General features: G+C 41.5%; 1 protein-coding gene across 8 annotated transcripts in view; it reads right to left on the bottom strand.

Annotated features, from left to right (window-relative positions):
- Positions 1-14,474, bottom strand: part of KDM5B (lysine demethylase 5B) — a 72,423-nt gene that overhangs the window by 26,122 nt on the left and 31,827 nt on the right. For 2 of the 8 annotated variants that reach the window (XM_082397204.1, XM_082397203.1), the window contains exons 5-9: positions 7,256-7,390; positions 5,361-5,457; positions 3,894-4,003; positions 2,253-2,411; positions 1,676-1,795 (exon numbers count right to left, since the gene is read on the bottom strand). The exons of 1 other annotated variant lie outside the window; for it this stretch is intronic. In XM_082397204.1, the coding sequence (XP_082253330.1) occupies positions 1,676-1,795; positions 2,253-2,411; positions 3,894-4,003; positions 5,361-5,457; positions 7,256-7,390 (621 nt within the window). 5 more of the 8 variants (XM_082397210.1, XM_082397205.1, XM_082397207.1 and 2 more) reach the window with 5 other exon arrangements.

Here is a 14,474-nt window from a genome sequence, read left to right as displayed (position 1 = left end):
CTTCATTCTCTGAAATGCGTTCAAACACATCACCTGAGTCCACCCTCTCACTCTTTCCACTAGACCTGGCAGAGAGTAATGTGGGCAGCCACGAGGAAAAGGCAGGGTGCAGCAACTCTGCGGCTGCAGGCCCAAGTGTAAAGGGCTGGCCAGGCTGAGTGCTTAGGATCTGCACTAATCTGATATGAGGCCAGAGGCCTGTCCCTCAAAGTGCAAAAAGCCAACCACAAATACAAGAGGCACCAGGACTGGTTAAGCGAACATATGGGGACATAATATGTAATGTAGGAGAGGTCAAAAGAACTGAAAATTCAAAAGGAATATTACTTGAATTTATAAGCCTGTTAAATAAGGGGACATTTTAAGTAACTTAACAGTTAATGTTAGTGATGTTAGGCGAAGCAGGTTCACTCATACACTGCTATGGTCCCGTAAATGATACAGCTATTAGATGGGAAAAAAATGGATAAATATTAAGAAAATAATCCAATTAAACAGACGCATACAGGACTTCCCTGGTGGTGCAGTGGTTAAGAATCCACCTGCCAATGGAGGGGACACGGGTGGGCTCAACAACCAGATCCCGACTGGTTCCCGGATCCCTGGTCCGGGAAGATCCCACATGCTGTGGAGCAACTAAGCCCATGCGCCACAACTACTGAGCCTGCGCTCTAGAGCCCTCACGTCACAACTACTATAGCCCGTGTGCCCTAGGGCCCACGTGCCGCAACTACTGAAGCCTAGAGCCCGTGCTCCTCAACAAGAGAAGCCACCACAATGCGAAGCCCACGTACCGTAACAAAGAATAGTGCCTGCTCACCGCAACTGCAGAAAGCTCACGCGCAGCAATGAAGACCCAACACAGCCCCTGCCCCCCCAAAAAGGAGATGCATACAATGTTTGCTATAGCACTTTGTTGGTAGTGAGAAAAAACAGCTTAAATATCCAGAAGTATGGTAGGAAACCATTCATTTTGGTGTACTCATTTGATGGAATAGTAAATGCTGAATGAAGCATGCTTATGCTTCTAAGGGAATAAAGGAGAATTTAAAATACAAACGTTTAGGGACTTCCCTAGCGGTCCAGTGGTTAAGAATCTGCCTTCCAATGCAGGGGACGTGGGTTTGATCCCTGTCGGGGAACTAAAATCCCACATGCCGCAGAGCAACTAAGCCCGCATGCCACAACTAGAGAGAGCCCCGTGCTCCAAAGAGCCCGTGCACCACAACTAAGACCCGACGAAGCCAAATAAATAAATAAATATAAAATCCTAAAGTTTACAGTGCTACCTTATGACAACATAACAAGAGGTAAACGTGCCCCCAGGGCACAGCACATGGACTGGCACACAGGAGTCATTCAATAAATTTTGCAAAGTTTTCTTTGAATTTTATTTGTTGAGCTGAAAGAACTGCTGGTGATTTCCTTTCATTGGTATTCTGTTACTGTCGCTATATGATTTATCTCAAAAAGCCTATCTTTAGAGAAATCAAATGAAAAATTAGAATGCATTTTGAAGTACTGTGGAATGTTAATACTACTGAACAAATTAAAGGTTTCACTGTGCAAGACAATGGCTGACTATCAGGGATAAGGGCCAACTCAAACGTCTTCAGATATACCTTTCCCCAAAGTTATTAAAATCCTAAATCGAAGCAGTTATGTATGTACATACATGGACTGGCATGTTGAAGTAATCAGATTTGAACGCATCCGCCATTTCCCCGAAAGTACGGAGGGTATAGTCCCTGGCTGCCTGTTCAAAGCCAAATGCTTCCTGTGGCTTACTGCACTCCTGTCAAAACACAAAGAAAGAAAGAGGAAAGATATTTATTTATATGTATATTTACTTATGGTTCACATATATATGAGAAATCATATATATATGTTTACTAAAATTACTTGTGTAGTGTAATTCCATTTGTCTGAATATATATCGAAATATTAACAAGTGATTATCTATGGACTATGAAATTACCTATTTTTTAAGTTGTTCAGTGCCTAAGAATTTTTGCAAAGAGCATGCTTTTTTTAAATGAAATTTTAAAAAGTGTAGTTATTAAAATGTTTTTCTGACTCTCAGCTTGCTGCATAGCTGTGCAGCTCACTTCCAAGACCTCTTTCCTATTCAGGCCCACCCCAATTTTTGTCAGGAGACTCCTTATTATCAATTGCCAAATCTAAAACCGGAAGGTGAAGAAAAAACCTTCTTAAGGAAGTTTTCTAATGCCACCTCTGCTATTAATTCTGACCTGAGCCAAACACTTAGGACACCTCCAGTCTCCCTTGGGAACATCATGGAGCGGCGGGATCAGGCAGAAGGTGTGGTAACTGTCATCACACCCATCACACAAGAGAAGCCGGTCCTCATCGTTGCCACTGCCACACAAGAGGCAGACATACAGGTCAACCTGCAGCATGAAAATGGGCACAGAACACAGGGGTATGAGCTGCTGTTTGATTCTGTGAAACTCTAGGAATGAAATGGATCTGAGGCATAATCTAGTCTCTCCAACATGCTGCAAGTGAAAATGTTTCACCCTCTATAAGGGGACATTTTAAATAAAAATGCTTCACCTTCTGTTATGAGATATTTCATAATATCTCATGCATTCCCAACTCTGAAGAGTAATCGCCAAGATTTCTCAATTGTGTGTTTTAATTAAAGTTTGTTACTTAAATATCCAGCTTTTAGCAGCTTACAGAAACATAGTCTTCTAGAAGAATAACATGTTAGGCAATAAATTATCCACCTAACCAAAAACAGAACTTAAAAAGAAAAAGTTCAATTCTGCCATGTTAAAAGGCAAAAGTTTTTACAGTTTTTACAAAACTGAAACAGTTTACATTCTAATTAGTCATAGTTAAGAAGTTCCCCCAAATACACAGTAATAAAACTACACAGTCATTACCTACTATGGGTCATATCATGTTTCCCCAAAATTCCTATGTTGAAGTTCTAACCCCCAATACCTCAGAATGTGACTGTATTTGGAGACAGGGTCTTAAAGAGGTCGTTAAAAAGGTCATATGGTTGGGCCCTAATCCGGTATGACTGGTGTCCTTGTAAGAAGAGACTAGGACACAGACACACACAGAGGAAAACCATGAGGACACAGGGACATGACCGTCTACAAGCCAAGGACAGAGGCCTCAGGAAAAAACCAAGTCTGCAAACACCTTGATCTCAGACTTGTAGCCTCCGGAACCGTGGGAAAATAAACTTTGCTTGTTTGAGCCACTGGGTCTGTGATACTTCATTATGGCAGCCGGAGCAGACTTTTTTGTTGTAGCAAATAGAAACCTGGGCTCTGCTAGTTTTCTGACTGCTTTGTTTGTTTCTGTGCTGGGGCAGAGGGAGATGATAGTTATGAACAGAACATTTAATCGGAATAACTTCCAATTCCAAGATCAAAAGCACTGTCGTCAAGCTGCTCCCAGGGGCTCAAAAGGGGGCTGAGGAAGAGAGCTTGGCTTTTTGTTTCCACCTGAGTGAACAGCTCCCCAGGCCTCTGACCCTGCGAGGCCCTAGCCTCCCTCCTATCTGCGCACTCCTTCCCTTATCCTTCCTTGCTGTCAAGTTGGAAAACATCATCTTGATTTCTGATCTACCTTCAGCTCGCTTGGAAGTGGGCTAGTCACTTATTGACAATTCTCCATAGGATCGAGCTCACCATTATTCAGTGCTAAACTGAACGTCCTCCAGAAAAATGGCTGTCAACGCCCCCAGCTGTTACTACTGATTTCATGACACATCCGTGTTTCCCTGTTTATAAACTGATACTACAAACCACCTCTAAAGGTCTTTTCATTGTGAGACACTGAACCAGCAGTCCCAGGTAAGGCACTAAGTATAAACTGGGCTGTAAAAGTTTTTAAAGATGTCGACTCACAGCACTGGTGGTTTTTTTCGCTCGACTCCGGGGTTTCTCCTTCTCACTCTCTGTAATACACTCCTTCCTCTCAGCAGGTTCTTGCTTGAGGTTGCTTTTCCCGTCCTTCTCTGTAGGAGGCAGTCCAGGTCAGCACTCCCTCTGCTCTGCTCCCGTCAGCTCCCTCCCGTGCTCATCCCTCCTGCTGCTGAGGCACACCCGGACCCGGACCCGGACACAGTTCTCTGCTCGCTTCAGCGCAGCAGCACCCAGAGTTACTACGTTCAGGAGCTCCGTGCTGACTACTTTATGATGACGTGCAACTCTCACACCATTCAAATTCCAAGATACAAGCACAAGATATGATACCAGATGTTGCTCAGGTCTGTATGCTTTCAAAATGGGAGCCAAAGATATGCTCTTCTTATGACTAAGACATAGCATATGTTGGTGAAAGCAAATTCCTCTTGATCTTGACCATAAGACACTGACCGTTCACCAACAGCAACCCCTCCACGTTACAGATTATCCCTCCATGATCTAAGATTACTAGCCTCTCTAGCTTCCTGGTTTCAAAGACTGAGAATTTTCTAAAACACTAGCTATCAATTAATGAGCTATTCTGCGGAAGGTATTGCGCTAAATGCTTTCCATCAATTGTTATTGTATCAGTCATATAATCCTTTGCAACCAATCTGTTTCAAAGACAAGAAAACTGACGTTAAAAGAAGTCAAGAAGTATCTCTAAGGTCATACAACTAGTTAGTGGTTGAGCCAGGATTCAGATTCAGATCTGTATTTTTACAACTCCATCTACTTTCCATTACATTGTGCTGCCTTTTCCACTAACTCACCAGTCACTAAGAAAAGCCCATTTCAATAACTACTTCTTCATTACTAAGTGCCTGCCTATACAGAATTTCTCTCAAGAGAGTGTCAAACCTACCTTTCAGTGACTGACATCAAGCAGTGGCCGGGCAAGCATCTGTCAATTAAAACTCAGATTAAGAAAGCCTGCCTGCCTGCCATGCCTGAAACAAACCTATCAGATATTCAGTCAAAGGCACCTATGCTTCTCACAAATCACTTCTTTACAATTAATGCTGTTGAACCAAATTTCAAAGTATTGGGTTGGCCAAAAAGTTTGTTTGGTTTTAAGTAAAAATAAGACACATTTTTCATTTTCACCAAGAACTGTATTGAACAACATATTCACTAACCGAATGAACTTTTTGGCCAACCCAATAGCAACTAGTTACAGTTGAGAAATTCAATCACATTTCTAATATGCATATATTCATTTGTTTATCTCTCCTTCCAGTCATCTAATTATGAAAACAAGGATATTAATATAATAAGATTTTATTTCTCAAGGCACAACCCAGTGACTAGTATGTAAAGTTGCTCCAATATTTTCTTAACTACCAGATGAATGATTGTTTTTACTTATTTCACTCTTCCTTCCTATTCATGGATGAACTTTCTTACCATTTTCACACTTTGGAGCTGGACATCCCATTCGACGTCTCAGGTTATGAGTTCTGGCTTCTGCTGTCTCTTCTGGTTCTATTTTAATATTCATGGCCTTAAAAAAATTTGTCACATACATGAATATTTCCTTTAAAAAGACAGAAATCTTCTAAAATCCAACTGGAATCACAAAGTGCCTATAATCTTATAAATTATCTCTATTAATAGGACATTCAAAACTCTCTCCCTTAGAGCAGAGATTCCACCCTTAATATTTTTATTACTTAAGGAATGAGTGAGGAAACTTAGAAGTTAGGAGTATTCTCCACTTCAACAGGTCAAAAATTTAGGGAAAAGTCAAAGGATCAGGGATGACTTATGGGAAGTGTTACTACCCAAACTGGGAACAGTGTGTATTTCCTCCTAGAAGTTCCTCAGCTCTCATCTACTCACAACTTACACTTTGTTCAGTCATAACTTAGCCAAATCCTAAACAGTTACATAAATAATGTAATTTCATCAGCCTAGAAGAGTGTGCTGGCTCTTCCAAAGTATGACAGCATTCAAGGAAAACTCAGCTTCCACAACAAGTTTCTATTAATTCCTGTAGTGAACTGTCACTACCAACTGCTCCCCTAACACCGCTGAGTCACGGCTCCCTCATCAGTGAGAGCGTGTGAGCCAGTCTCAGTACCTGGTGTCCACGAAGTGCGCATACTGGTTGATAAGCAAAGCCCCGTCTGCTCTGGGACACAAGTGACGTAGTGGAACCGCGCCTGTGTGCATTCGTGCGCAATCAGGATGTCCACTGCTCACGCGATTTCTTCCAGGGCCAGACCGTCACCTTGATGTGTCATCAAGACAGATCGAGGCATCCACAGCACTGGGCATGTCTTGCACATTTAAAGATCAAGATGTGCTCAAACAAGAACTGACTTTAAGACGAATAAACTTGAAGCCTGCTTGTGGGCTTCAAATAACCATATATGTTCCTATTCTGAGGGATTCTCACTTCAAAAAAATGGAGTTGCCAAATTTTTTCATATCTCCAACTTACCTAAGTGAAAAGTAATTCTCTTATTTATCCATTTCCTCAGAAACCAAAATGGCCGATTTTTTTTCATCCTCACCAATAATTATTAAATAACCCAACTATTGATTTAGAAACCTAACGAATGCCATGAGGCTTCCCAGTTCTAAACTGTTCCTAATATATTAACCACCGACTCTTCATACTCACATGTCCAGCAAGGAACCCAAAACCTTCCCACCTCTGTGTGGGAACAAGGTAACTGGGAGAATACTCTTCTCCCTTTCCAGGAGAAACCTCTCAGAGCAGAAAAATCTAAGAGCAGCTTGTCTTTCTTAAGTATTTCACTCCTCATCTTCCCTCATGCTTCACTCTCATTTTATCTGTGTGTTATTATCACCAGCCCCCCCCTTGCTGCCTGAATATTTTCCGGCTTAGCATAAATGTTTGCCACGGATTCCATACTCCTCTTCAGGAAGTCTGAGAAAAACAGCTTTCACTACCTTCTTCGTAACCTCTCAAAAACAGTACTTTTCAGCAAAAATCTCCAACTGCACTCCTACTAACCTTAATTCCCAATAAACCTTGCCCAACATCACGAGGGTCACGATGAACGCCTATTCACCTACTCTTCCCTAGGCTCTGACCGTTAACCATGCAGCAGCTGACTGTCCAGGCAGCATAAACCTAGAAAGATTTCAATCCCTCGCTCCTCTGACAGTGCAATTCCCCCAAGTGTAAAAGCTAGAGTATACACAGCATCCCTCTGTGAGGTTAGTAAAGTTCAATCTATGAAGAGCACGTGCATGAGAGAAATCCAGGGTCAGACACACGTCAGCACCGGGACTTGAGGCCTGTCTGATCAACCTCATGAGGCTCTCACCTCCGCTCTCATGCGTTTTGCTCGTCGAGCTGGGGGACACGTTTCCAAGGGCTGCACAGACTGCCTCTGGAGAATATCATGGGGTTTGTACTCCTTGTCCTTTGTGTCTGTGGTCAGGTTTGGCTTCTGCAGACACTGGAAATAAAACACAACTGTACTGATGAATTCTCCCCCACCCCTTTTTTTAAAAAATAAATTTATTTATTTTTAATTTTGGCCTTCGTTGCTGCGCACGGGCTTTCTCTAGTTGCGGCAAGAGGGGGCTACTCTTCATTGCGGTGCGCGGGCTTCTCATTGCGGTGGCTTCTCTTGTTGAGGAGCACAGGCTCTGGGCGCACGGGCTTCAGTAGTTGTGGCACGTGGGCTCAGTAGCTGTGGCTCGCAGGCTCAGTAGTTGTGGCTCGCGGGTTCTAGAGCGAAGGCTCAGTAGTTGTGGCGCACGGGCTTAGTTGCTCTGAAGCATGTGGGATCTTCCCAGAGCAGGGCTCGAACCCATGTCCCCTGCATTGGCAGGCAGATCCTTAACCACTGCCCCACCAGGGAAGTCCCTTCCCCCTTTTTTAATCTTAAGAGAATTTCACTGGATTTTTGCAGGGTATATTTTACAATGATTTATGGAAATACATAACAGGTGTGCAATTTTTTAAATCTAAATAAACACAAAGACAAGCTTGCAGTTACCAACCATACACACACACATATAGTTATAACAGCTTGACTTTTTTTCAGGAGGTGAATGGTGTTGCTTCAATTCATTTAATTGTTGATATCACCTCATCAGGTTACAACAGGCCACAGTAGGCTCGAGGCAGTCCCCATGAGCCAGCGACAATTATCCCTGCTTGCAACTGTAAATTAAGTGAAGGCCCAAACTGCTAGAAAGGCCCCCTGTATGTTCCCCAAATAGCTTTCCATAATCAGAATATCTCATTTTAAAAATGTTTACAGTAATAAAATATGGAATCCAGTAAGTTTTCTAAATTTTACAATCCTGTAGGTTTAAACATAATTAGCAACCTTCTATTATCAAAAAGATATCATTTGAATTGAGAAAACAGACCATGTGACTATCATCCCTTATTAAAGCTTTCCTTTTCTTCAATATATTCCTACAAAGTCTAACTCACAAGGCAAAGGTTAATAGATAGCCCACAGCAATAACTTTGGTTCTGATCACAGAAGAATCTCTTCTTGCTTTGATTTTTCTTTTTAGTTTGATTCTAAGCTCACCGAGAAACAGTATTTAATGCCAATACAACAAAACACAGTGACAACAAAATATTACCACTGAATCTAATATGAATTTCAAGTAAATACCACTCCTTTATAAGAGGTCCTACAAATGCCACAGGAAGCATTTTTAAAAGCAGGCTCCAAAATGTAACCACTGAAGGTCTACTGTATCATCCATACTTGTAATAAGATACACTGAAATTATAACCTTCTACAACTCTTGGCTCTGCGAGCACCATTACAACCATGCAGTGTCACTAACATGACTGGCTCCTTCCTCCTGACATTTGCAGAAAGAATACAGAGAATGGGGAGAAGGACAAAAGAAAATACAGAGCAACCATCTAACACAATCTATTTCTGACATTTAAGTAATATGTACTATTACAAAAATACTAGAGTAGATTTCTTGATACTCTAAACAAGTAACGAATCTACCACTGGGAGCACAACCTATAATATTAAATATTCTGCTTCTTCTAATTAAACCTACACACTGATCTGATCTAGAAACATCAACTCAACTAGTATGGAATATCACTGTCCATTCCATAACAAGTCCTCAATTGAGCGTTTAGAGTATGTTCAATGAAAACATGCAGATGGGAATAAAACCTGTCCCCCATCTAAATTAACCTCCTTTATGTATTATATAAACTTTCTATCGAGACCTGAAAGTATGTGTGATTGTGGAGATATGAAGTGAGCTGAATCACAGACATTTTATTAAGTGGATGGTCAGAAATTCAGATGTTATGTATGTGGTTCTCATCTCCCACTAGTCTAAATGGTTCTGTAATCCATGGCCTGCTTGGCTGTATAAGGACTTTGAAGAACTAAGATAAAATCAAGCTCAGAAGCTCTTTAGAATATATATGAAGAGATTATTTTGTTTCAAACCAGGATTCAAAACATACACTTGATGTGTTTGTTTTATATTTAATGCTATCGCATGCCAACCCTTAAACCTTTGTTTGAGAAACTGGGATTTAGAGGTGATTTGTATCATCACACCGTAATGACATCATCCTACAGGGGGAGAGCAATCCCTTAAGACATTTAGAGAAAACAGGGATACAAGACTGAGGCCTCTGTCCCGTTATCCAGCACATCACCACTCAACTTCTCTCAAGTTTCCCGAAACTTACTTTAGGCTTGAGTTTACCCTTTTACAACAGTTCCTTCATTGTGCACTCTCCCCCTGCCCCCTTTATTACGGGTTTATTTTTTAAGAGCAGTTTTAGGTTTACAGCCTAGTTGAGAGGAAGGTACCTAGATTACCATACACCAGCTGCCCCCACACATGTACAGCCTCTCCCATCATCAACATCCCCCACCAGAGTAGTAGAACATTTGCTACAACTGATGAACCTACATTCACACATCACCCAAAGTCCACAGTTCACACATCAGGGTTCACTCTTGGTGCTGTACATTCTATGAGTTTGGACAAAGGTAGAGGATCATCCAGAGTACTTTCACTGCCCTAATAATTCTCTGTGCTCTGCCTATTCATCTTACACTCCTGCCCCCAGCCCCTTGCAACCACTGATCTTTTTACTGTCTCCATAGTTTTTTCTTTTCCAGAATACCACTGAGTTGGAATCATACAGTAGATGCAGTCCTTTCATATTGGCTTCTTTAACTTTCATAAAAATATGCACTTGGGACTTCCCCGGTGGTCCAGTGGTAAAGAATCCACCTTACAATGCAGGGAATGCGGGTTCGATGAGTGGTCAGGGAACCAAGATCCCACATGCTGCAGGGCAACTAAGACCATGCACCGCAACTCCTGAGCTCACACACCTCAACTAGAGCCTGCGGGCCACAAACTACAGAGCCCACGCACTCTAGAGCCCACACGCCACAACTAGAGAAGAGAAAAAAACCTGCACACCACAACTAGAGGGAAGCCCACGCACCACAACGAAGGATCCCGCATGCCACAACTAAGACCCAACGCAGCCAAAAATAAATAAAACAAATAAATAAATAATAAATAAATCCTAAAAAAAAAAAAAATGCACTTAAGGTCCCTTCTTGTCCTCTCATGACTTGACAGCTCATTGTTTTTTAGCCTCCATCGTCTGGCTGTACCGCAATTTGTTTATCCATTCGCCTGCTAAAGGACATCTTGGTTACTTCCAACTTTTGGCAATTATGAATAACAAACCTGCTACAAATATCCACATGCAGGTTTCTGTGTGGATATAAGTTTGCAACTCCTTTGGGTAAATACCAAGGAATGTGATTGCTGCATTGTATGATAAAAGCATGTTTATTAGTTTTCTAAGAAACTGCCCAACTGTCTTCCAAAGTGGCAGTTCCATTTTGTATCCCCACCAGCAATGGAAAAAAATTCCTGTGGCTCCACATCTTCGCCAGCATGTGGTGTTGTCATGTTCTGAATGTTGGTCATTCTAATGGTGTGCAGTGGTTTCTCATTGCTGTTTTCCATTCTTTTTTAAAAATATGTATTTTAATTCTCCTTTCCTCTAAGAATTATTTTCAAAAATCAGAAATGGGCATAAAAATTTATGCACAAAGAATTCAGCAAGAGGAGACATTCACAGACAGATGGACAAAATGAAAAGGCAGAGGACTTTCTACCAGATGAAGGAACTAATAAAACCCCAGAAAAACAATCAAATGAAGTGGAGATAGGCAACCTTCCAGAAAAAGAATTCAGAATAACGACAGTGAAGATGATCCAGGACCTTGGAAAAAGAATGCAGGCAAAGATCAAGAAGATGCAAGAAATGTTTAACAAAAACTTAGAAGAATTAAAGAACAAACACCTAGAAGAATTAAAAAACAAACAAACAGAGATGAACAATACAGTAACTGAAATGAAAAATACACTGGAAGGAATCAATAGCAGAATAACTGAGGCAGAAGAACGGATAAATGACCTGGAAGACAGAATGGTGGAATTCACTGTTGTGGAACAGAATAAAGAAAAAAGAATGAAAAGAAATGAAGACAGCCTAAGAGACCTCTGGGACAACATTAAACGCACCAACATTTGCATTATAGGGGTCCCAGAAGGAGAAGAGAGAGAGAAGGGACCCGAGAAAATATATAAAGAGATTAGAGTCAAAAACTTCCCTGACATGGGAAAGGAAATAGCCACCCAAGTCCAGGAAGCGCAGAGTCCCAGGCAGGATAAACCCAAGGAGAAACACGCCAAGGCACATAGTAATCAAACTGACAAAAATTAAAGGCAAAGAAAAATTATTGAAAGCAACAAGGAAAAAATGACAAATAACATACAAGGGAACTCCCATAAGGTTAACAGCTGATTTCTCAGCAGAAACTATACAAGCCAGAAGGGAGTGGCATGATATATTTAAAGTGATGAAAGGGAAGAACATACAACCAAGATTACTTTACCTGGCAAGGATCTCATTCAGATTCGACGGAGAAATCAAAAGTTTTACAGACGAGCAAAAGTTAAGAGAATTCAGCACTACCAAACCAGCTCTACAACAAATGCTAAAGGAACTTCTCTAAGTGGGAAACACAAGAAAAGAAAAGGACCTACAAAAAACAAACCCATAACAATTAAGAAAATGGTAACAGGAACATACATATCGATAATTACCTTAAACATTAATGGATTAAATGCTCCAACCAAAAGACAAAGAGTGGCTGAATGGATACAAAAACAAGACCTGTATATATGCTGTCTATTATAGACCCACTTCAGACCTAGGAACACATACAGACTGAAAGTGAGCAGATGGAAAAAGATAGTCCATGCAAATGGAAATCAAAAGAAAGGTGGAATAGCAATACTCATATCAGATAAAATATACTTTAAAATAAAGAATGTTACAAGAGACAAGGAGGGACACTACATAATGATCAAGGGATCAATCCAAGAAGAAGATATAACAATTATAAATATATATGCACCCAGCATAGGAGCACGTCAATGAATAAGACAACTGCCAACAGCTATAAAAGAGGAAATGGAGGGACTTCCCCGGTGGCACAGTGGTTAAGAAACCACCTGCCGGGCTTCCCTGGTGGCGCAGTGGTTGAGAATCCGCCTGCTAATGCAGGGGATACGGGTTCGAGCCCTGGTCTGGGAAGATCCCACATGCCACGGAGCAGCTGGGCCCGTGAGCCACAACTACTGAGCCTGCGCGTCTGGAGCCTGTGCCCCGCGACGGGAGGGGCCGCGATAGTGAAAGGCCCGCGCACCGCGATGAAGAGCGGTCCCCGCACCGCGATGAAGAGTGGCCCCCACTTGCCTCAACTAGAGAAAGCCCTCGCATGAACCGAAGACCCAACACAGCCAAAAATAAAATAAAATAAATAAATAAAGTAGCTATAAAAAAGAAAAGTGCTTTTAAAAAAAAAAAAAAAAAAAAAAAGAAACCACCTGCCAATACAGGGTACACGGGTTTGAGCCCTGGTCTGGAAGATCCCACATGCCGCAGAGCAACTAAGCCCATGCACCACAACTACTGAGCCTGCGCTCTAGAGCCCGTGAGCCACAACTACTGAGGCCACATGCCACAACTACTGAAGCTCGCACGCATAGAGCTTGTGATCCGCAACAAGAGAAGCCACCGCAATGAGAAGCATGCACACCTCAACGAAGAGCAGCCCCTGCCCACCACAACTAGAAAAAGCCTGCGCACAGCAACGAAGACCCAACACAGCCATAAATAAATAAATAAATAAATTTTTAAAAAATAATTTAAAAATTAAAAAAAAAGAGGATATCAACAGTAACACAATAATAGTGGGGGACTTTTAACACCTTACTTACACCAATGGACAGATCATACAGACAGAAAGTTAATAAGGAAACACAAGCTTTAAATGACACAAAAGACCAGATAGATTAAATTGATATTTATAGGACATTCCATCCAAAAACAGCAGATTACACTTTCTTCTCAGGTGCATACGGAATATTCTCCAGGAGAGATCACATCTTGGGTCACAAATCAAGCCTCGGTAAGTTTAAGAAAATTGAAATCATATCAAGCATGTTTTCTGACCACAATGCTATGAGGTTAGAAATCAATTAGAGGAGGGTTTCCCTGGTGGCACAGTGGTTAAGAATCCACCTGCCAATGCAGGGGACATGGGTTCGAGCCCTGGTCCAGGAAGATCCCACATGCTGCGGAGCAACTAATCCCGTGCGCCGCAACTACTGAGCCTGCACTCTAGCTCCCGCGAGCCACAACTACTGAGCCTGCGAGCCACAACTACTGAAGCCCACGCTTAGAGCCTGTGCCCTGCAACAAGAGAAGCCACCACAATGAGAAGCCCGTGCACCACAATGAAGAGTAGCCCCAGCTCTCTGCAACTAGAGAAGGCCCATGCCCAGCAACAAAGACCCAATGCAGCCAGAATTAAATAAATAAAATAAAGGAATTTATTTTTTAAAAAAATCAATTACAGGGGAAAAAACGTAAAAAACACAAACACATGGAGGCTAAACAATACGTTACTACATAACCAAGAGATCACTGAAGAAATCAAAGAGGAAATCAAAAAATACCTAGAGACAAATGACAATGAAAACATGACGATCCAAAACCTATGGGATGCAGCAAAAGCAGTTCTAAGAGGGGAGTTTACAGCAATACAAGCCTACCTCAAGAAACAAGAAAAATCTCAAAAAAACAATCTAAGCTTACACCTAAAGAACTAGAGAAAGAAGAACAAACAAAACCCAAAGTTAGCAGAAGAAAAGAAATCATAAAGATCAGAGCAGAAATAAATGAAATAAACACAAAGAAAACAATAGCAAAGATCAATAAAACTAAAAGCTGGTTCTTTGAGAAGATAAGCAAAAATGATCAACCTTTAGCCAGACTCAAGAAACAGAGGGAGAGGACTCAAATCAACAAAATTAGAAGTGAAAAACGAGAAGTTACAACAGACACCACAGGAATACAAAGCATCCTAAGAGACTACTACAAGCAACTCTATGCCAATAAAATGGACAACCTGGAAGAAA

This window comes from Balaenoptera borealis (assembly GCF_965194805.1).
Source record: "Balaenoptera borealis genome assembly, chromosome: 1".
Taxonomy (NCBI): Eukaryota; Metazoa; Chordata; class Mammalia; order Artiodactyla; family Balaenopteridae; genus Balaenoptera; species Balaenoptera borealis.
This window is presented reverse-complemented; position numbering and strand designations above follow the sequence as displayed.